The 21,882-nt window shown below is 39.6% G+C and overlaps 1 protein-coding gene across 1 annotated transcript in view; it reads right to left on the bottom strand.

Annotated features, from left to right (window-relative positions):
• The window catches only part of COL5A2 (collagen type V alpha 2 chain), a 46,640-nt gene extending 41,028 nt beyond the window's left edge, over nt 1-5,612 (bottom strand). The window contains exons 1-6 of the mRNA XM_062506633.1: nt 5,600-5,612; nt 4,536-4,760; nt 3,091-3,104; nt 1,789-1,821; nt 1,103-1,135; nt 384-437 (exon numbers count right to left, since the gene is read on the bottom strand). Coding sequence (XP_062362617.1) covers nt 384-437; nt 1,103-1,135; nt 1,789-1,821; nt 3,091-3,104; nt 4,536-4,760; nt 5,600-5,612 — 372 coding nt within the window. The remainder of the gene's footprint in view (nt 1-383; nt 438-1,102; nt 1,136-1,788; nt 1,822-3,090; nt 3,105-4,535; nt 4,761-5,599) is intronic.
• Between the last annotated feature and the right edge of the window lie 16,270 nt (nt 5,613-21,882).

Here is a 21,882-nt window from a genome sequence, read left to right as displayed (position 1 = left end):
TCCTGCTAACTTCTGAGCTTGGTCTTCCCTGCAGTGCTCTGAGCCACACAGCTCACACTGCTACTGCTGCACAGCAGTCACCAGCAAACAGCCATCGAGTTCTAATCAAGGGAACGTGATGTTCCAGGTATGGCTGAGAATGTTTGTTGAGAAAGTATGGCTTTGGTGGAATTACTGCTAAACCTCTGACAATTTCTCAAAATATTCAGGTTTCAATCTACCCCAGCAATGATGAAATAGAAATGTTTTCCTGTTTGTTACCTGATTCCTGGAAAATACGAGGACAGTTTTGGTAACTCTAGAAGACATAGAGACAGTTTAAAGCCATTTAATCTTTTGAGGTTGCTTCAGGTACTTTGTTTCTGAGATATTTAATAACTTACAGGTCTTCCCTTTGGTCCTCGTTCTCCTCGTGGACCTTGTGAGCCTGGAGGTCCCTAAAAGAAAGACCAAAAATATTTTAAACTTTAAACTCTTTTAAGGTTTAACTCTTTTAAACTACCTAATGATTAACAAAGCTCTGCAAATATGAAATCAAATGCTAATTTGAAAATTAATTTGTGGGTTTTTTTCTAAATCATCATGTAGAGAACAGCTGCAGTCACTAAGTATTCAATATTTCTTCTCAACTGGACATTGCCTGAAGGGAGTAGAACCATGATGCAGAGATCTACAAAATTGTTTCATCTTCCACGTGCATTGCGGGTCAATGCAGCAAAGGTTTTCTGAATGCTGGAGGCTCTTCATGCAGAGATGTACAGGTCTGAGACACCCTTCCCAGCTAATCCAGGACCTCAGGCACAGCACGGAGCATCCTGCAGCTCCTCCTGCTTGTCCCTGCTGGAGAGGCATTCCCCAGCACCCAGAGGCCCCAGATGGCCACGTGCTACAAGCACACATCCATTCACTCTGGCCACGGGCTGAACCAGCACTGGGAAGAGCATCCCATCATCTTCTCGCCTGCCACAAGCCAGAGGCTCTGCAGATTATCCCCACTGGGGCATGGAAGATCCTCCTGGCCACCACCCTCACAACACAGACCAGACGTGGCAGAAAGTGGCAGATGCCTCATGAGAGAAGCAGAGGATCAAAAAGTACTCACGGCTGGTCCCGGGCGGCCTCGTATGCCTGAAACCTAGAGCAGGGAATAGAAATCAAAGTCACCACACGTCATGGCTGCATTTGTCCTGACTGCCCTACAGAAAATCAGTTACTGCAAAGAAAATAGCAAGGCAGGATATTAAAGTACCAAGCAAGATAAAAGGCTTTTTAGGGAAAGGGGGGAAAAAAGTAGTAAATATAATTTCCACTGGTTATCTTTTTCCAATTTGGAGTCTTTTTATTAGCGATGTGAAAAAAAAAAAACCTTAGAAGTATCACTGCTCCTCTAAAAAAAAGATTAAATAAATAAGTTAATTACAACGATTTAGGCTCAACCTATTGATTATTTAAAACTGTTTATCTTCACACTAGAAAGGAATAAATACATAATGAAGTTTTACTTCACCCCTTTCTAAACACTATTAGATGGAATTTTATTTCACCCCTTTCTAATTTCCCATTACATTTTTACAAAAATCTAACCATAAAGATTTAGTTCTTCTGCCATAAAACTTACAGGAATCTCTAATGTCACCTATGTGAAACAGCATACTTAATTCCACTCCTTTCATTCCTAGGCTGTATGGTTTTGTTGTATTTACTTCATTACTGCAAGTCTGCTTTAAAGCACTAATATGTGAGCTTCCTTCTAGGGTGGGCTGATGGATGAACAAAATACTGACTTACAGGTGGCACTATTCCAGGTTCTCCTTTTTGTCCCTGTAGGAAAAACATACCAAAATATCAGATGCCAGAAAAGAAGTGCAAGTACAATTAACAGTACAAGTTTCACCAATACCATCCCTGAGACTGTGATAAAAAGTAAGGCTTCCTTAAAAATACAGCAAGACTAAATTAAAGTACCTGTGACATATAATCCATATTATTTTAATACTGATGAAATGAAGGCCATAAATTAACATTATCCTCTAGCTGCATAACATACTGTCTGAAATATGAATTAAACTAAAAAAATGTTAGAACTGCTAGAAAGAGCTAGAAAATACTTTGGAGTCCTGTTGTTGGATGATTTCTGTGAAACACAGAGCCTGAGCAGCATTTAGATTCCATTTCTTCAAGATACTAAATGAAAGTATGTATCATCAAATCCATGGATATAGAAATCCATCTGCAGCCTAGGGACAGGAGACAGTGATATTGCATAGCTTCAGAGTAAAGGACAACAGCTACTGACAATTGAGTTTTCTTTGAGCTGAACGGGTTGACAATGATTTTATGTTACATTAAATAACTGCGTTTAGACCTACCAGGGGTAATTGTTTTTTGAAGGAAAAAAAGAGGACATCGCAAAGATAAAAAAAATTCCTGCCTTGCTTATCAAGTAATAAATAATAAGGTGGGTACAATCCATTGATTTCCATAAACTACCTCTGCATAGAGAGCACTCAGTTTTGGTAAGTGCAGGTACTTGATCATCTAAAAGTTATTTCAATTATTTCTTCCAGTTGCTTACTATCTTAGAAGCCTATCTATGGGAATGCCTTAATTTCTCCTGTGAGAACAGGTCTTGCCTTTGTTTAACTGCACACACAGAGGGAAGCTGCCCCCAGCCCCGTGGCTCTGGGCAAGGACACACTATTCCTCCTGCCCACTGGGCAGCTCAGCCTCAGCACAAAAACCAGCTGCAAGCTTTAACACTGCAGCATCCACTGACAGAATGGTCCCTTCCCTCAGCCTGCGGCTCTGCTAGAGGCGACACAACCAAACTGCTCCAGCTGGAATTCCTTTGATGTAGACAGCAGGGATTTTCAGCCAGGGGATTCTCTATATTAAGTTCAGGATTTCTGCCTGCATCCCAATGTTTTTTTCATGTGGACTGCAATCTCCCTAGCCACTGAGGAAGGCCAAGAGAAAGAGATACATGTTTTTAACAGAGACTATGTGTATATTTTTGTGATTTGCTTCAAGGAGATGCATGAGTCTTTCAACAGTAGCAATACATTACAAAAAAAGTAAAGGAAATCTTACCTTTCTTCCTCTACCTATGAGAAAGGACAAAAGAAGAAAAGAAGAAATTAGTGGTTTTACTCTGAGAGACAGACTACAGTAAGAGTTGAGTGGAGGTGATGCACTAGAGCCACCCCTGATGCTGGATGCAGAGGATGGTGCATTGCCTACAGGGAGCTGGGGGAGTTCCCAGGGACAAACACTCTCCCTGCTTTCGGTGTGAGGAACCTCAACACTGTGCAAAAATGTCCTTTGATTCTCAGCCTTTTTCTTCATTGCACACAGTAACAAAAAACATTTTGAGAAAGCAGAGTATTTTGTGGGGGATTGTCAGATGCTGGCCTAATGATTGACAGGAAGTCAAGGGAAGTTTTATTACTGGCTCCAATAACTATTGATGGATCCACAACATATTACATGGTATTTTTCAGAAGACAGAGCTCACAGAGGGATTTTTGACCTTTTCTTTCTTAGAAAGCACCTGCACTACCATGGGTGTGCATTCAGAGTCAAGCCACACTCATGCCCACAAAAATCCTTCAGAAGAATATTTTATCAATACCTTGACTAACAGTAAGGAATTTGGGAATGTATCCCTACTGCTTTTATATTTGCTGGGTGTACCCTGCTGGTGTTTGCCCAATGCCTCCCAAAACAGAGCAGGATGCACCATCTATTTATTAATGCTCACCACATCTTGCTTCACTGCTCAATTACACAAGTCCCTGCTTTGGTCTTTATCACTACTTTGTTCAATATTAAGCTGATCAACAGCAAATATATGTCCTGAACAAATTAATTATTATACATTAAATGTAGCTCTAATAATTCAATACACAGTATTATGGAGCTTTAATTGCAAGGTAAAATTTTTTCTTTTAGGAAAATGGAGGGGGGATTCCTTTATCCAAGTCTCTCTAGGAAGAAAAACTGGACTATAAAAGACATAATCTTTAAGGTATATAACAGAAAATATGCAAACAGGGAGTCAATAATACTTCACACTTCTTTTATCTCTCACAAAAGGATCCATGTTTTCACCTTGGGGAAACATTTTAAATTTACTCAGTTTACATTTATTAGAGGGACCCTGAAGTGAGCATTTCATAAAATGCACTTATCATACATAGTTATGTATTCAAAATATATTTATCTTAATATGTTTATTATATATATTTATCTTTCAGATGAACCACAGAAAGAAGGATTCAACCTCCTCAAAATACCAAGACAGACTTCAGATCAACCTTTTAGCTGTAAAGCCATTTGGGCTTATATCAGACTTATAGTCTAAAGCAAACTGCTTTGAGTCAGCTATGGTGCAGCCCAAGAGGGATGGTAAGTGCCAAGTATCTACTATTTTCAGACTTATATGTTCACCATAAAAATACCTTTAGGAACTTCAGTATCACAAGATCCCTAGTTCTTTGGGCTGTCTCTCCTTTCAGACTAGAAAAGGCTCTTACCTATGGTGGGGTCAAAATCCCGTGATGTATGGGGACACACAGGACAGCACTCTCCTGGGGGCACCTGGGGGTTCTCACACTCCAGCAGATCTTGACACAGGATCTCGTCGCAAAGAATAGCTCCATTGTCACAGACACAGATTTGGCATGGTGAGGGCTTCCAAATATCCCTGTTCAAGTACACCTGTCCATTCTGAGTGCAGGCTACTTCTTCACCATCTTCTCCTGGGACAGAGGAGAGAACATACAGCACATTTTCCAACCATGAAATCAAAGGAATGGGACTGGACAAGGAAGGAGCACAGCTGGAGATGAGAAGCAGCATTACATGCACAGTGAAAACAGTGCACCAGCATAGCTAAAGCTGATGTCAAGGACTTTTAAGAGATGTGTCTTTCTTACTTTACTACCTTATTTCTTGATGGGAAAGAAGTAAAATAGAGCCACCAAATTCCCCACAGTATCAAAGGAACTTTGCCTCGTGAATCTTTGGCTGTCATTCTGCTCAGGGGGGTGTCACCTCTGCCCTGGGGAGCTCCTGCCAACTCCCTGCTCTGGGTAAGTACTGAGCACAGGGCTTTGGAGTGGTCTGGCTGGGGACAAGAACCTGTGACTTCTGTCTGGAGCAGCACACGTTGCCTGCTCCCTGCTGGCTGACACAGCCAGATGGGACAGGGTTCAACAGACAGGGCAGCAATCAGGGGAAAGAGGAAAGACCATCCCATTTGTGGGGTGAGGTTTATTTATTGGTGTGGGGGAATACCAGCACAGAGAATCAATTCTTCCCAACAGGACAGCCAGCCTCTGTCCAGGGGCAGCAGCAGCAGCACCCACTGCAGTGGTACTTGCAGCAGGGTCTCCAGCTGAGTAACAAGAGGCTCCTCACATGATTTATGTTCAATTTTTATAATCCAGCTGGTCGTGGCCCCACGTGATTAACTCAGCACACACACAGTACTGCCATGGATCTATCTTAACTACATACTAAATGCCCCTTACATATTTTAACCATATATGAAAGACCATCCTTTGTCACTATTTATACAGGACCAGTAGGGACTGACCATATGCACACATCTTGTCTATGTAGTTATTCACACAATCACACTTACATTTGTACTGTTTTACCATATATAAGTCTTTGCCTATTTTGTAGCCAAACACACTGGATATGTTCGGATTTTTTTTTTTAATCATGAGGTGAGTATATCTCAGTATCTTCTCCTAAAATTAAAATATGTCAGAGTTCAAAAAACAAGTAGAAAGTTTTGCTTGTGTATCCAACATTTCACAGAATGCCCTAGCAGCAAGAAAAGATTTTTTTCATTTTGTCCTAATGAATATTTCATCCACTAAAGAAGCAAGCAGCTGCAAAACCAAAGAACCATCCTCAGGCTGTCCCCAGACCATGTGTCACAACTTGCAAACCAAGAAGCCCAGTGCCAAGAGAGTGTCTGAGTCACACATGGCAAAGCTGTCACTCACAGTTCAAAACTTATTTTCCTGACCCCTGAGATGCTGCAGAGATTTATCCTACATGGGTGGGAGCTCCATCTGACCACAGAAATCCCTCTGATCAAAACTATCTTTGGAATTGGACAATCCAGTTAAAACCACTGCTGAAAATTCCCAAACAGGTTTAATTTGTAACTGATACAAGACTGGGAGTAGGATCAATTGTACACACAGGACACAACCCCCAGTCAAAAATCATAACCATTGTTTGTTTAAGCAAACCTGCTACTAGTGTAAAAATTAACAGCTCTAAGCACTAAGACAATTTCACTGTTCTATACATTTCTGTCCTAATTTAAACCATATGTAAACAGAACATTACCAAGTAATAAATATGAGCAGATTTGGAATTTCAGCTTTGTGCCTCATCTCAAGCCCAGTTACTCCATCAATGTCAAAGCTTGGAGAAAGGGAGCAGATGTGTCATTAACTGTTGCCTGCCATCACTAACAGCTTTCTAACACAAACAAATTGAAATTTTCACCAGGTCAGCTTCTCTTCAACCTCTTTATTACACCAACAGACAAAAGGACTCAAAGAGGCACTGCAGAAGCTCAGGAGGAAATGTTTTCAGTGTGAAGTAAAGACATCAACCAAGTGTGCTGTACAGTCCATTTATGACACGGTGAGAATCATTTTCCAAACTGCAGATCGTATTTTGGAAAGCACTCTTCTCACTTCTCCCTTGTGAGCATGACATAATGCACTGTCTGACATATTTAGCCTTTTCCCCCCAGATGTCTGGCATATGGTCTATGTCTTCTTTAACATATCACCCACAGAACTCGTTGTGCTGCTCTAAAGAGCATCAGTTTGAATAAATGAAATTTCTAAGTTATTGAGCCCGAAGTCAGCATTCTGTCATAACTTCAAATAAACCACATAGCAACTGCTTTGGCAAATCAGAGCTGAGCCAGATGGTGACTTGCTTCTGCCTGGGTCCCACTCAGCAGCTGGGAAAGAGGCAGACAAAGGCAGGGGAAAAAGCACATACCAACTTCTGAAAGCTACTAAGAAGAAGTCTGCTTCCCTATCAGATTGCAGATATGATGGTAATGTCAAAAAATAATAAAAAAAAATTTAAAAAACAAAACACACACACACAAAACCCACAAAACCAAAACCCAATATTGTAATATTGTCAGAAAGCACAATGCTATGTCTTTTGATTACATTCAGTGCTCCTAGTTTTTCTTTCTGCTGTGACTGCACAACACTGAAACAGTAACCTGGAAAGGGCAGCTCTTTCAAAGCCAACTCATTTCACAAGAACGTTTTGACATTCTATTCCCAAGCCTGAACTGCAGGCATGTTATCCAGCTACTTCCAGACTGGTAAAGGCAGCAAAGGAAATCATTCTACCATTTCCTCTCTGGCTTGGAAATTTGCAGTTTTGTTCTAATCACAGAGACCAAGTCACAAATTCTTTATACATCACATGTCCTTTCTACCTCTACAGCTGTAGCATAAGGTGCTGACTGGCTTGAGAGGCAGCTTTGGAAATTTTTAATGAGGCAAAAGGATCTGCTAGGTCATTAACCAATTCCTTTCTTACCAACAAAAAAGTACAACTCTAGTTGGTACTGGACCTGACTAAAACCTGACAAGATTCAAACCCACCGAGTTTCAAAGCAGTCTGCAAATACAAAAGGCAAGGTAGGAGAAATACCCAATGATGCATTTAAGGACTCATTCATCCATGAGCTTACACAACAACCAACTCTAAGAAAGAGCATCTCAATGCAAAGCACAGTAAGTAAAGTGCAATTCTGTTCTGCTTTACATTGATGTGTTGGAGTTTTACTTTAAAGAACTGATCTATCAGCAGTCAAACCGTGGGTTACAGTTCATTTACTGGATGCTCAGACACAGAGACTATGGAAATAAAACCACACCAGGCACCGACACACCCGGGCGCAGTTTGGTGTCACCACTGAAGCCATGCTAATCACTGGGAGGGGAGGAAGGGCACAGGGGACCCAGCGTGTCATCCCAGCCACCCCATGGCTGCCAGTGTCTGTCAGTCACCACGAGCAAGAGGCAAAAAGTTTGTGCACACCCCAGGTGTGTAAGACCTCCTCTGCTCTGGGCTGCTTGTGCCAGGCTTGTTCTCATTTCAGCTACATCTCTCTCAAGGCTAATTCTCAAGCCAACAGCAGGACAAGGGTTTGAAAAGACAGCATGTGAAATAATTTCAATTTTTCACCACATCATTTTGAAAGCAACACCTGGAAATTTACTGCTGCTTCATTTGCTGTTTAAAGCTACTTAGTTCACATTATTGTGCCCATAATGCTTTCACTGATTCCTGGTTCACATCTTGCACATAGTTCAAGAAAAGTAAGGCCTGGACATGGAACCATGCAGAACAAATAGAAAGAAGAAAGGGAAAATGACACCACAAAAACGTGCACCATAAAAAGTAGAATCAGTGAACCACAACCACTACGCTACCTCAGCTGAGGTGATGGCAGGTGACTGAAGGACAGGATTATATATTTCAGTGACCTACTTGAAGGAAATAAATGGCCCAAGCAAAACCAGCATATACTAGTGTTTTCTGCAGACATGAACAGCATTGAGTCATAGATTAAATGACAAGGAAAATAAAAGGATCTGGCATCAAAGCAGCTCCATTTCATCACATTTTTACTGGTCCTACCAAATGTGCTAATTAAAGGAGTCCAGAGACTGACAGACCTACAGTGGTAGAGAACACAGTCTAACAAGAGCAAAAAGGATGACAACTGGTACTGAAAGCAGTCTGCCAGTTTTAGGCTTTCTTCTGCCAGGCTGGGCTTCTTGACGCATAGTGTAACCAAAACCCAATTCTTTAGCATTGTTTAACATAAAAAGATTGGAACAGAAGGGGTATAGTTATTTAATGAAAAAGGGTTGGAAATAAAACAGCTTGCACAGGGGCCTTCTCATCCTCTCTTTGTCATCCTCACGCTAGTTTGTGAAAAGCATAGGGAAATATAAGATTACACAGATACAGTGGTTTTAAAGTTTAAAAAGCTAGAAAATGAAAAGCTGAGTTTTGGATATGAATTACAAAAGTTAATCCTGCTGACTCACAAAGCAGAGATGCAGAAGTAAATGAAAGTGAAAGATGATACATGCCAACAACTCTCCTGCAGATGTACTCTTGTGCATCTGTACACACTGCCAAGACAGAGACAAGAGAAGCTTGGTGTTCATAATGTTTGACTGTCAGCCTGCTGCAACCATAATGCAGGGCTTGATCCAGATCCCATTAAATCAATGGGAAAAACCCTTTCATTTACTCCAAAAGAATCAGGTTGTCTATTTTGTTTATATTTTGGTAAATTTTTAGTAGTAATATAGTATTATCTTTCATATTACTAATATATATAATTTATAATACTAATATATATAAAATATATAAAATTACTGTGACTTGCAAATTATCATGTAAACACCAATTATTCTGAAAATCAGATCATTTTCAGGAATGCTGAAAATTCTATTCCTCAGAACAAAAGGTGTTGAATGCTTTAAAGTCCAAGTGAGTTTCAATGTGATTGAGGAGGTCAACTCTCTAGACAAGGAGCTGCAAGCCTTCAGAAGTAGAAAGGGTATTCTTTTAAATAATGTAGATAATTTTAAAACAAATGAAAAATTACAGGCTCAGCTGATTTTCCTTCAGAGGCTAAAAATACCAAAAAATATGAATAAATACCGTGAAGCATCAAGGTGCAAATCAGCTCCCAACAAGAGACTTAATTAATTGTTGAAAATGCTGTGACCATCAATGAAGCCCTCCTAAATGCCATATACTGCATCTGGCCAGTTGCTTCTGGCTGGCACAAGGGGCAGGGAGTTCACCCTCTGAGATTCACCAAGAAAAGCCAGCCTCCAAGCTCTAAACAGCAGTCCAGAAGCACAGAGCAACAGCAGGATATACCCTGAGCTAGGAGAAGAAATCATCTCTTGGGTAAAGGGCTCTCTTAGTGAGACCTGGCAGCTGGGGTTTGTTTCTTCAAGAAATTTGTTCCTAAACCAATCAATCAATCAATCAGTTTTCTGCTCAGCATTGTGATTTCAATTTTGACTGAATGAGGGAAACCGAATAGGAAAAACTATGCTTAGGCTACAGCTGAAAACCTCCACATGAATTCCAAATCAATATCTGAAGTCTGCAACTGCTTCTACACTTACCCGGATGGCATTAATACCACCCTACAATTGGTTTGGAGGCCCCCATTTCCCATTTTTCTTCCAGGTTCATGAATTTATGTCTCCATCAGGGCAAAAATACTTTTTGCCTGCCTTTTTTATGGATAAGTTTAATTTCCAACACAGAACAATCAAGAACACTGTTTTTATTACAAGATCCAATGCATGCTGAATACAAAGGGAGAAAATACTGGGATCCCTTCCAGCAAAAATGCTTTCTCTCACCGGTCCCACAGCACCATCCAATGTTTATTATACTCTTGAATTCCCTAAAAGCAAATCATGGTGGTGTATCTGCATCTTAACCTCACTGCTCCTCATCTGCTGAACAAGACTCAACCCTTGTATGCATCCCAGACAAGGCAGGAAACTGTGCAGAAGCAATTCATTTGAACCTTGCTCAAAGTTTAGTCAGACTGGTCCTTTCCTTTAGGTTATCTCAGTCTTGGATGTGTCTATTCCAAAAGCACTCAGTTAAATTAACTCATTAGAGTTATCCCGTGAGCAAGGTTAGATGTAAACAGGTTGAACTTTTTTTTTCTCTGTTTTGACTTCAGTTCACAAGTAGGCTGGCTGGACACATTGCTGGGTGCCTGCAGGAGAAGAGGGTGAAGGAGCGTTTGAAGAGCCTGATATGCCTGCAGTGCTTCTACAAATACCCCCAGACAACCACATTCAAGCCTCCAGCATACAGTGGGAAATAAAATTATTTCCAAATGTCCAAGGCTGCACAGACACTGTCATGGGGAGGCATTCAGAGCACGCCTGAGAAAACACTATTGCAGATTTCAGCAGTTTCAGATCAGCCAAAAGCTGAAGTTGGTAGAGGGTCCCTGGTCTCTGCTGGAGCCCGCACGGCCACAAACGCTCTGCTTGGACTTTGTCATGCAAGGTAGTTAAAGTCAGTTCAGCTACTGCTGACTCAGTGCAGAAAAAGCCTAAACAAAGTGCTTATCATAGGCAATTATTGTGTTTTATTATCTCAAAAGAGGCTTGAGGCAGCAGAGACTATTCAGTTTTATAAGCAAAATATTGGAGCGCATTCTTGACTAAGGAATGACATTTTTAAGAGGAATCACTTCATTTGCATGAAGACAGGCTGGTCCCAGAGAAACATCAGATTCTTTTGGTGGGGAGCTCACAAAAAGAACACACAGCAAACACGTTTCAGGCAGTGGAGGCAGGGCCTGGGCTTGGCGCTCCTGAACACAGACAAGTTCAGCAATGCAGGCATTGTCTTTAAATTTAAAACAAAACTAAAGCTGCAATTAGCACTTTGCTTAAAATATAAGAGGTAGAAACCTTCTGAAAGCAAACACACTCCGACACTGGAAATTCTGCCCAACTTGCTGCTACTGGAAATTAAAGCAAATGTGACCAGGACATAATGAACTGCACATAATATTTCTAAACTTAAGTCTAAAATAGCAAGATTACAGTAAGAATGTAATATTATTCCACGGTCTATTTTGGCTCCCTTTCTGGAATCCATAAATATTTGGTTTTGGTCTTTCCAAAAGCCAGACTTTGACTGCTGTGAATTAGTAAAAATAATGCGTTTTGGCTGTGAAGAAAATTCTCTCAGCTACTTCCTGTGTCATTATCAGTGAGACACAATTTCCACTCACAGCCCATTTGGAATCCTGTAGTAAATCTAGGGATAATTCACAAGAAACCACCCTGGCTGTCCAGTGAGCCAGAAGCCTATGGTCCTAGGAGCAAGGTGTGCAAGGTAAGGCAGCATTGTGCCAGCCAGGTTCCAAAACAACCATGTCTTGATGCTCCCAGCACTGATCCCTGAGGAATGTCACAATGATCCAGCCACCAGCTGGACTAAGAATTGCCAGCCATTACTCTGTGAACTCAGTAGTCCCACCAGGTCTTCATTCACCTGGATATCCACCTGTTCAGTCCCACCCTGAGTACTTCCCCAGTTTGTCTATGGATGCTATGGGAGATGGTGTCAAAAGTGCTGCTGAACCAAAAGTAAACAGCAGCTTCACTTGTGCCCCAAGCCAATCATCTCATAGAAGGTAATGAGGCTTAACCAATTCAATGGAAAGGCAAAAATGCATTAAGAGCCCCTAACTCTGTCTATACCCATCTATTCCAAATCTTACAAGTTCCACTGTTCCAGTTTCACATATGCTCTAATACTCTGATTCTAACTGGTAAAAGAGCATTGCACTGCAAAATAACTGGTTTGCCTTCCTTGTTTAGCAGGATTTGGCTCTTTTGAAGTCACACAAAATGCATATGGATGTCTTTTATTATATCTAAGACAAACACTTGCTGCTGCCCAAACACCCTCATTCTTTGAAGCCATACACATCAAAGTTCAATAGAAACCTATCATTACACCCTGCCTTTTCCATAAAGCTATTCTGCATTGTGGTTTGCCAACTGGACTCCTGTAATCCCCTAAGTGCATCCTTGCTGGTTAATATCACCCTCTTTTTCAACTAAAAATAAAGATTTGTAATTAGCAAGAAAACTCAATTCCATAATTAAAAATCCTTGCATTCCAGCAGGCTCAGCATTTCAAACTGAAGTGAAAACTGCCCAGTGTTTGGGTGGAGTAGGAAGGTATTGCTGGAAAGCTGTTCTCATAATATGCTGTTTGTACAGCATAGCCATTCATTTGCTGATATTCTGGGCCTCTAAGAAATTTAAAAAGAATAATGGTAAGCAAAAAAAATCTGCAAAAAATGTCAGGAACAAAGCATCTTGTTTCTTTTTTACCACCATTACCTTTACCACAGTTGAGACAGCTCAGTCAGCAACTTCTGGTTCCAAGTTGACATGGAACAGACTTTGGCAGCCCTCAGGGAGCCATGGCTGCTTTCTGCACAGCATCAGGGAGGAAGGTTCTAAAGGAACCTTCCAAAGTTTCTTTGGAAGTTTCTTTTTTTTCCAACCTTTCTAAAGTTTCCAAGTGTAATCCTGAAGATAATCACACACATGCACATGAGGAAGAGAGAGGGATTTAGATGTGTCTCATGCCCAAGAGAGAGTTAAATTTATTTATCACTTACAGGAGCAATATATTTAAGTAATATTTATTACTTATAGGAGCAATAAGCAGTTTCCTCCTTTGGGTGTGTAAAAGGAACGTTAGAAGTAACATGTGAGTAGGGCTCAGCTCATTTCAATAAAGGTTTAGGATGAAAAAAATCCTTAAGACTGAATAAAAAAGCAAGGCAATTAGCATTGCTCAGGAATTTTTCTACAATGTGGGTTGTTGGGTTTTTGAGGGGTTTCTTTTGTTGGAAAGCATCTCATTACTGAAATACCAAGGACAGTCCTTTTATTAGCTACATAAATTGAAAACATTTTCTTTCATTCTCAGGATGTTTGAAATCACCTATTTCAGTCAAAAAACCCACTGGGATTTGCTACAGGGAACCTCACACCAATAAAAGTCCTGTAAAAAAATCCAAGTCAAGCTGCGGAAAAATGTTTTCATTGACCTGACCCAGTTCCATCTTTTTCATCATTTCTGAGTCATGAGACCTTTTCAAGGTTGCCCCAATTCATCCAGGCTGGCAAGGGAAAACTCAGTTATTTAAGAGCAGCTTCCCCTCTAGCCCAGGCTGGTGCTTGTACAATGCAACAAGGATGACTTCATGTAGACTCATATTTGCAGACCAGGGTACTTTAAATCCTGCTGGAAGGAGAACAGACCTAGGTCAAATGAAGAACGTCCTCACTCCATTTTCAGAATGCTGCAAAACTTCATTAAATTTAAGAAGGAATTTTAAGCAAAACCCACTTTCTTATTTTGACTTGATGAAACAGTGGAAAAAGGCAACATTAACTTCATAAGAAAAATCCCATGAAAGAATTGCAGGTACCTTTGCCACCTGGATACTCTGTGTTACTGTATGACACACTGGAATAAAGTTACGTATTTTTATTTCCATTTGATTTTTAACTTGTCTTTGGTACCATCCCAATTCTTGGTCCATAAAAATGTTTTAAAAAAAAAAAAAAAAAAGAAAATAATAAAAAAAAGAAACTAAGTCAAAGAAGACATACTATCCACCCTGTCATTTAGATGCACAGCAGTGATAAATGGATGCATACCAGCCCTTACTTTGCTCTGCTGCAGGATTATGGTTTCTGGACAGAGGAAATTAAAGGCTTTTCTGCAGGCTCTCCTGCTCCTAATCATTGGATATTGTTCCATACTTCAGGGAGGAAGCATTATGAACTTTGTCAGGGAAATAATCCATACTAAAAAGTTTGGAATGAATTAAAATTCAAGCAGGGATGCCTACTTTAAAAGAAACCAGCCGTCATCACCTCCAGCTACTCTTTGCTTTAAACCTAATCTATTTAGTATTTCCCTTACTTCCTCCTTTCAAAACTACTTCATCATTTTTCAGATCTTTTTAATTTTACCTTACTATTGTTTCTTTGATATAAGCCTTTAAAAGCCCAAGGAGACAGTATCCAAGTTACAATAACATTTTTTTCCAAAGCAAAGTACTCTGAATACTGACATCTTGTTGCACCACTTAACTCCCAAAGCAGAGCTAGGAGCTGAAATTAGGTTCATGTAAATGCATAAAATACAAAAGAGAAAATAAAGCATTTCTATAAAAGAATGGAAACCTGTGTGTGGTTGAGAGAAGCATTTATGTTTACAGGATGCAACTCAAACATTAGGCTCGAGATCACTTCTAGGGAGCAATCCAGGGTATGTGGGCACTTTAGAGTGATTGTGCCCCATTGCTGGTATCAAAATTTGGCCTTCACTGCACTCAATAACCAGTATAAACAATAGAGGGAACCCTGACATAAAACTGGGCTTTAACATGACCAGACTTTGGGCTCTGAAGTGGAAATGACCAGCTGGAAGCCAGGAATCCTGTACAACACTTTTGACTCAGTTAAACAGTCAAAATGTCTCAGTTTACCCATCTCTAAATTTACATGACAGTTAGTAAAACAAATATATACTTTTTCCTTAGAGAAAAGGTTTCAAAGAAAGAATTTGGCACAAACTCGGCTGAAAAACAGCTTTTTTTTTTTTTTTACTTAAGTCTTCAGTGCCATTCAATGATAAAACTTTGGGGACAGCTAAGGGCATCAAAAGACATTTTTTAATTGTCAGTGGGCTTTAATCCCATGTAAAGCATTATCATGCTTACATTAGAGGCACTGAAATTTCACGATGCATCATATCAATTCCTTATAAACACCTTTCAGCATAGTTGGTTTTTTTCCTCTCTGAAGCAGTGCATCATTAGAAGTGATGATCTGTGGTACAAGAAATGCATCTCAAATTGCATCTTTCACACAGCATTTAAGACTACAATACAAACAGCAAATATCAACAGCCCAATCACTTGTTTCAACCTTACAGTTCAGGACTTTCATGAAGGACATAAAGGTTCAGTTTAGGGTTCTGTGGGCTCTATTTGAACAGGGAATTATTGCTGGATTTGCATTAAAACAGTATGCTGGGACTGAAACAGCAGTTTGGCATACAAACATAATGCAAGTCCGTTCACCAAATCTCTGCAGTATTTTTTATAATCACTCCCTAGGGAAGCTCAAATAACATTTTACTTGGTTCAGATAAACTCCAGCTTATCACAAACTCACCAAAGTCTTTCAAAGTCATTTCTCCTCAAAAAGTACCCACATTTTCTACCTTTTTCCTACATATTTTCATTTTCTGAACCACAAAACCCAATCACTTCAACTTTTCCATTTCCCAAATTCTTTCTTTTGAACCTCTTCCCTAAGGAAAAAACATGTATTTGCTTTACTTCACCACCTCACACATCTGAGTGTTTCACCAAGACACCTTAACATGACAATTCCCCATCCAAGAACTTCTCGACAAGACTTTTTAACTATCAGTAGCAAGAAGTAAACCACAGCACCTTAAACAGACAACCATTTAACTAGTTTTAACTGTGAATTTAGAAATATGACTCCAGTTCAGCACAGTACTGAACATGTTGGAATAGACTCTAGGTAACAGTAAAGACCAATGCCTGTTATCATCAAAGGACAGAGGTGAGATCATAATCTTGATTCTTCAAAGGCTGTAAGATACTTATTTTCAACTCCTTTAATTGGTGGCTTTATTGCCTGGGTCATTACTTGCATTATTGTGTAAAATAATACTGGAACATCTCTGCAAATTAATGTGTTTTCTTCTACCTGGTACTGTGATTTGATTAATCAGTTAAGGATGATATACTTCAGATTTAACAGAGCTTTTGAAACAAAACTGATCTTTTAGCTCCTTCAGAACTTTACAATCACCAAGGGCATCATCAAAATTAGTCATTTTTCTTGAGGAAAAAAGCTGGGAATATTATGTTGCTTTCACAGATGATGTGAAGAGTCAGCTCTCAGAAATCTGTAGCTGTCAGGAGACTGAGCCTTCTCCAGTTAATGCCAGCTAAAGATTTTGACTTTCATTCCCTTGATCAGGAACTGTTTTTCACATAGATATGTACCTACTGGACAATTCCCAAAGGATTAGAAATGGCTGGCATGTATCCACAAAGTGCAATAGATGGTTTGTGACAATTTCCAGAATGCAAATCTGTCCTATTGCTAGATTTATTTACACTAGTGAAGAAATGCAATACTGCCAATGCCCTGCCTCACTAACTCCTTCTCCACTGGTGGTCAGGGCTAACACAGCCTCATGCAACTACTGCCAACAATCTTTTCTGTCAATAAGGCTAAATATGTCATCACTACATTATTTTGTATTATCACTAATCCTACCAGGTTGGTAGGCTTGGAATCAAATTCATTAAAGAGTTGTTACAATCAAACGAATTTTCTGAAATAAAATGCACTGCAGGGCTTAGGAAGTGACAATTTCAGCCCACTGAAGATGCACACCAGTGCTCAGGACAGAACATTCTGAGGGAGGAGTGTCCCACAGTGGAGCTACACCACTCAAGAGACACAACTGATGTGCACAACCACTGAGGCAAGACATGAGTGAGGGGCCAGAGCGTGCGGTACCTGCAGTGAGACTGAGCTCTGAATCACCACCTGTGTGCCACACCCAGACCTCCCAAATCCTCCATGTAATACTCTGGGAGCCAGTACTCCAAACCAGCTTTTCACCAGCCTTCAAGTACAACCTAGCTTCTGCCTTAAAGACAGCTGTGATCCAAAAGTGAACTGCTGACACACCCATCAACATCTCCTTGGGAAAGGGCTTTCTGCCTGGCTCCTTTCAAACTTCATGCCAGAGTTCAGGCTTTCAGTGATGTTGCAACATATACTAGATGCATATAATAAAACAAATTGATTCTAGGAGACCACCCACAAGAAACAGGCTTTCAGTACTGAGTTGGTAACACCACATGAATTAATTCTTCTCTGCTTCTATTCACCCCGGGCCTAACTCAATGTTTAAAGTAAAATCCTTCAAGACCTGTGCTCTCCTAACCTCTACATGTTGTCATAGATCTTACTGTTACACATGATAAAACCATGGACAGAACTGCATTAAGTGAGCAAGAGAGAAAACCAGACAAATCTCACAGACTAAAAATACAGAATTTGTGTGAAGACTTAAGAGTTGCACTGAGGTTAATGGATCTACATATTCACTGACAGACTCTCCCACTGTTTACCACTGCCCTTCAGCACAGTCACAGTTTTTAAACAATAAATTGTAGCCATTTTAAAAGCCACAGAATAAGATACAAGTCTAAGTGTGGTCCTCTGTGTTTTCTCCCTGAAGAACTACCAGAATAGATGAAGTGGAAGAATACAAAAGGAATAGGACTTTTTGCCTCTGGGAATTAAATAAACATGCATAAATCAGTATCAAAAGGGAAAAACCATCCTTCATAAAGTTCATTCTTATCAAGTCCATAACTGGACATGATAAGAATGAACCTCTATATTGAAGAGAGCAAAATATTTTTGTAGTGATAAGTTTGACAAGGAAAGATAATAAGCACCTTATTGGAAACAGATGGTTTACACTGCTATGCTATAGATAAAGTTGTGTCAGCATTTCCATAAAAGGCCTCCCTGTTTCCAGCAGTTTCCAGCTGGCAGGCAACATTTCTACCCCAACCAGAAGATAAAAATCACAGGAGCAACCTGGAAAAACCGGGGGAAGAGCAATTCCTGGGCTAGCATTGGGAAAGAGAGAGGGGATGTGTTTGTGGGAGAGGGTGTGCTGGTACCCCAGCAGATTCTGGCAGCAGGAGTGGCTGTGCACTGCCCGGGCACTGCTGCAGGGAGCTGGCTGGAACAGAGCCCCAGCCCACGGCAGGCGCTCCGCCGCCCGCGCACACGACGCGTTTTCAAAAACAGCCCCAAACCAAGGATAGGTCCCGCTTGAAAACAAAAATAACACAGGTAAGACAGCTAGCTGTGAGAGATGGGAAGGCTACTCCTTAAAAAAGCCCGGTGAAAATCTCTGGCCAACGGATGAGCCAGCGCAGAGTTCATTGCTGCTGAAACAAGCCCCAAGTTAATAAGTCACACTCGTACATTTGGGAAAACATTAGTTCAGCTTTGTCCTTCCCAAAAGCATTGACTGCTTTGATCTAGAATTGATGGTTACCTGGGATACTTTAATGTATTTTCACTAACTTTATCTATTGAAAACCAATTCTTTTGAAGACATATGTAAAAAAAATAAATATTACAATGTGCCTCTTGCTGTGTTCTAGATCCAACGCAGAATTCAACATTATCATTTATACCCTCTTAATTTAACAATTACAAAAATGTTTTTTTAGCCTCAATAAATTTGGATCAGTCTCCTCTTTGTACATTTACAATTCACATTGACTAGCTCTCCGTTCTTCTGCTAGAAACTTTGGAGTATTTGAATTTCCTCCTATATTTGGATCACAAATCCTTTCCTCACAAGGAATTTGCTCACTGCTTGACAGGGGAATTTTTGACAGGGTTTATTTGTGGTTGGCAGACTGTTTTGGTTTTCTTACTGTTGTAGAAGGCACTGAAAATGAATAATAAACACTGTCAACATGACAGATTAAATCTGTATCAGATGCCATGAGCTATTGCATTTACTCTCATATGTAAACCATGAAAATGTACAAAGTGCAACAAAGGTTGCACTCACCTAAAGTTAGACAACAATTTTTTTATATATATACGTGTGTGTGTGTGTGTGTGTGTGTAATGTAAATTACATACATGGAGTTTTTAATAGAGAAATTCCCCCAAAAGGCAATTTTCAGAAAATTGGAAGATTGCTGTTTTTTGTGTCTGGCTGGAGTTTTTTGAAAAAAAAAAAAAAATGAGTGAATGACCAATTTAGCTAAGTATTGAAATCTGTGACATTTCAGCAGGGGTGCAGTCTCCTCTGCAATTCTGAACCTGTAAATGCAAACACAAGTAATTGATATAAATTTGGGTTTGGTTCAGTATGCTTGGAGAATCTTCCCTGTGAATGTAATGTAGGACAAACAGGGAGAGGCTTACTTTCAAGATCAGAAGCCCCCTCTGTGCACACCTGATAAACTGCTATATTACAGAGAAATCACTCTGATTTGGTTTTAATACAACACTCACCAATTTAGAAATCTAGTAATTTAAAACCAGAACAATGTAATTTGCTGGTTTTCTGATTTTTATTCCCCCCTATCAGGAGCAAATGCCAGAAGCCAGTCTGACTTAGTTCTTGAAATATATTATGCCAAAACATGTAATCCTTTTGGTACTACAAAGTGTGCCTTCATTTTTGAAATTACCCAGTCATATTGTAGATTATTTTAGAAGCTTGACAGAACTGCATCAGCATTGTTCTGGGATGCAAAATATTCTTTCAATGAATTAGAAGAACAACACAAGTTATATAGTCACAAGTTTCACGTGTTTGGCTGTGGCATTTTAACAAACAAAGTTATAAATACATTGTGTTCTAAGCAAACCTCACTCTGAGGCATTCCTTGGATATCAACACTTGAAGAATATAAACAGCCTTGGTGATTCAGGGCCCCTTATACCCTTGATATTAAGCAGAGCAATGCAGTTTACACTCCATACAGTCTATAAATCAAACATAACAACTTACAAAAGCACGTAGCTCAAAGGTTGCTTGTTGTACTTCATAGAATCTTGCCAAGAAATCAGAAAGGTGACTGCTGAGTGAGATATAGCTGTGGCATTAGTAAAGAATTAATAATAAATAAAGTATGTCCATTCTAAAAAATAACCTTCCTCAGCTGCTGACTATCTGGCCATTGAAACAGGCTAAAAGTCTTAACATTCTTTACATTTGAATACAAAACCCAGAAATACCTGCACTTCCTAATTTCTATTCAAACATCAGCAAATACACAATCTCTAATTATAAAACAAGGTATCATTTGAAAGTAATGGTTGCAAATGATCAAATTTAAATTATTATACCATAAAAATAAAAAATAATTCTTAGACACTGGCCTTTATTGATTCTATTATATAACCTGTCGAATGGATTTAAAGCTTTGGTTTGGCACACCTATGTACACTGGCAGGTACATCTGAAGAAACCACAATCTCCATAATGACTATACAGCACTTGGTAATTACATTTCAAGATCTGATTCAAACAATATTTCAATTTATGCTGCTAATCTAATCTTCTCTTAACTATTATATTAGTAGGGCAGTCACTGCTCATTTTTAAAGGAATAATATTAGATATGAGATTAGAGCTCAGCATTATGATTGGATTCTGAACATATTAAATTATTTCTCTCAAAAATAATCTCAATTCTGTATAATTTCTTAGTGTGTTTTCTTATTACCCCTAAAGTAATTTACATGAGACTCGTGCCTCATCGCACTTGGCTTGGCAGCAGTTTCAGGACTCTTACAACAGGAAAGGATGTTATTTGTACTAGAGCTGATCTCTGAGGCCTTTCCACAGATCCAAGTACATATCACTGAAGCCCATCCACTAAATCTCATTATAAGAGACAGTGCAGCCTCTCAAGGTGAAATGGAATCCATGAACCCTGGCCACTAACAGGGAACAACAATTGTAGTCAGCCTTACAAAAACCCTCAAACAATCCTAGGATGAGATTTCTAATCAATGTGAATATTGATATAATGTAAAAATTTCAAACTCAAAAATTTCAAACAGAAATCACAGCTGAGCTTTACTGCTGAGGCACTAAAGAACAATAAAGATTGTGTCCTGTTAGGAAATGAGAGTGTAGAGAGCAGACAGTACCCTTCAGTCTGCATCTCTGAGACCCCAAGATTTCCAGCATAAACAGACCTGACATGAGACCACACCAGACATGCTAGACCCCACTGACATTATCCAGAAGCACAGATGGGAGCCAAGCATCCACAAGAACCTTCCTGAGAGACCACATTCTCCAGCTAGATAGGTGAGGAGCCATCAAAAAATTAAAAGTACCTTTAACAGTTCTGGAAGGACTGGGATAATGAGGCACACTACATTTTTCAATAGTGATATAATCAATAAAAACACAGAATAATGAGCTTAAGAGCAAAGTGGTGAGAGGGAATGAAGTATGAGATAAAAGTGTCAGATAATGGATGGTCTAACAGTTACTTCCACCTCCAAATGCAAGAATCCAGTGAATAATCTTTCTGAAATTTAAGATAGTGCTACAGAAATTTCTGGTTTATAC

Source organism: Cinclus cinclus, chromosome 21, assembly GCF_963662255.1.
Source record: "Cinclus cinclus chromosome 21, bCinCin1.1, whole genome shotgun sequence".
Taxonomy (NCBI): domain Eukaryota; kingdom Metazoa; phylum Chordata; class Aves; order Passeriformes; family Cinclidae; genus Cinclus; species Cinclus cinclus.
The sequence above is the reverse complement of the archived record's forward strand: the minus strand, read 5'-3'. Positions and strand labels throughout refer to the sequence as shown.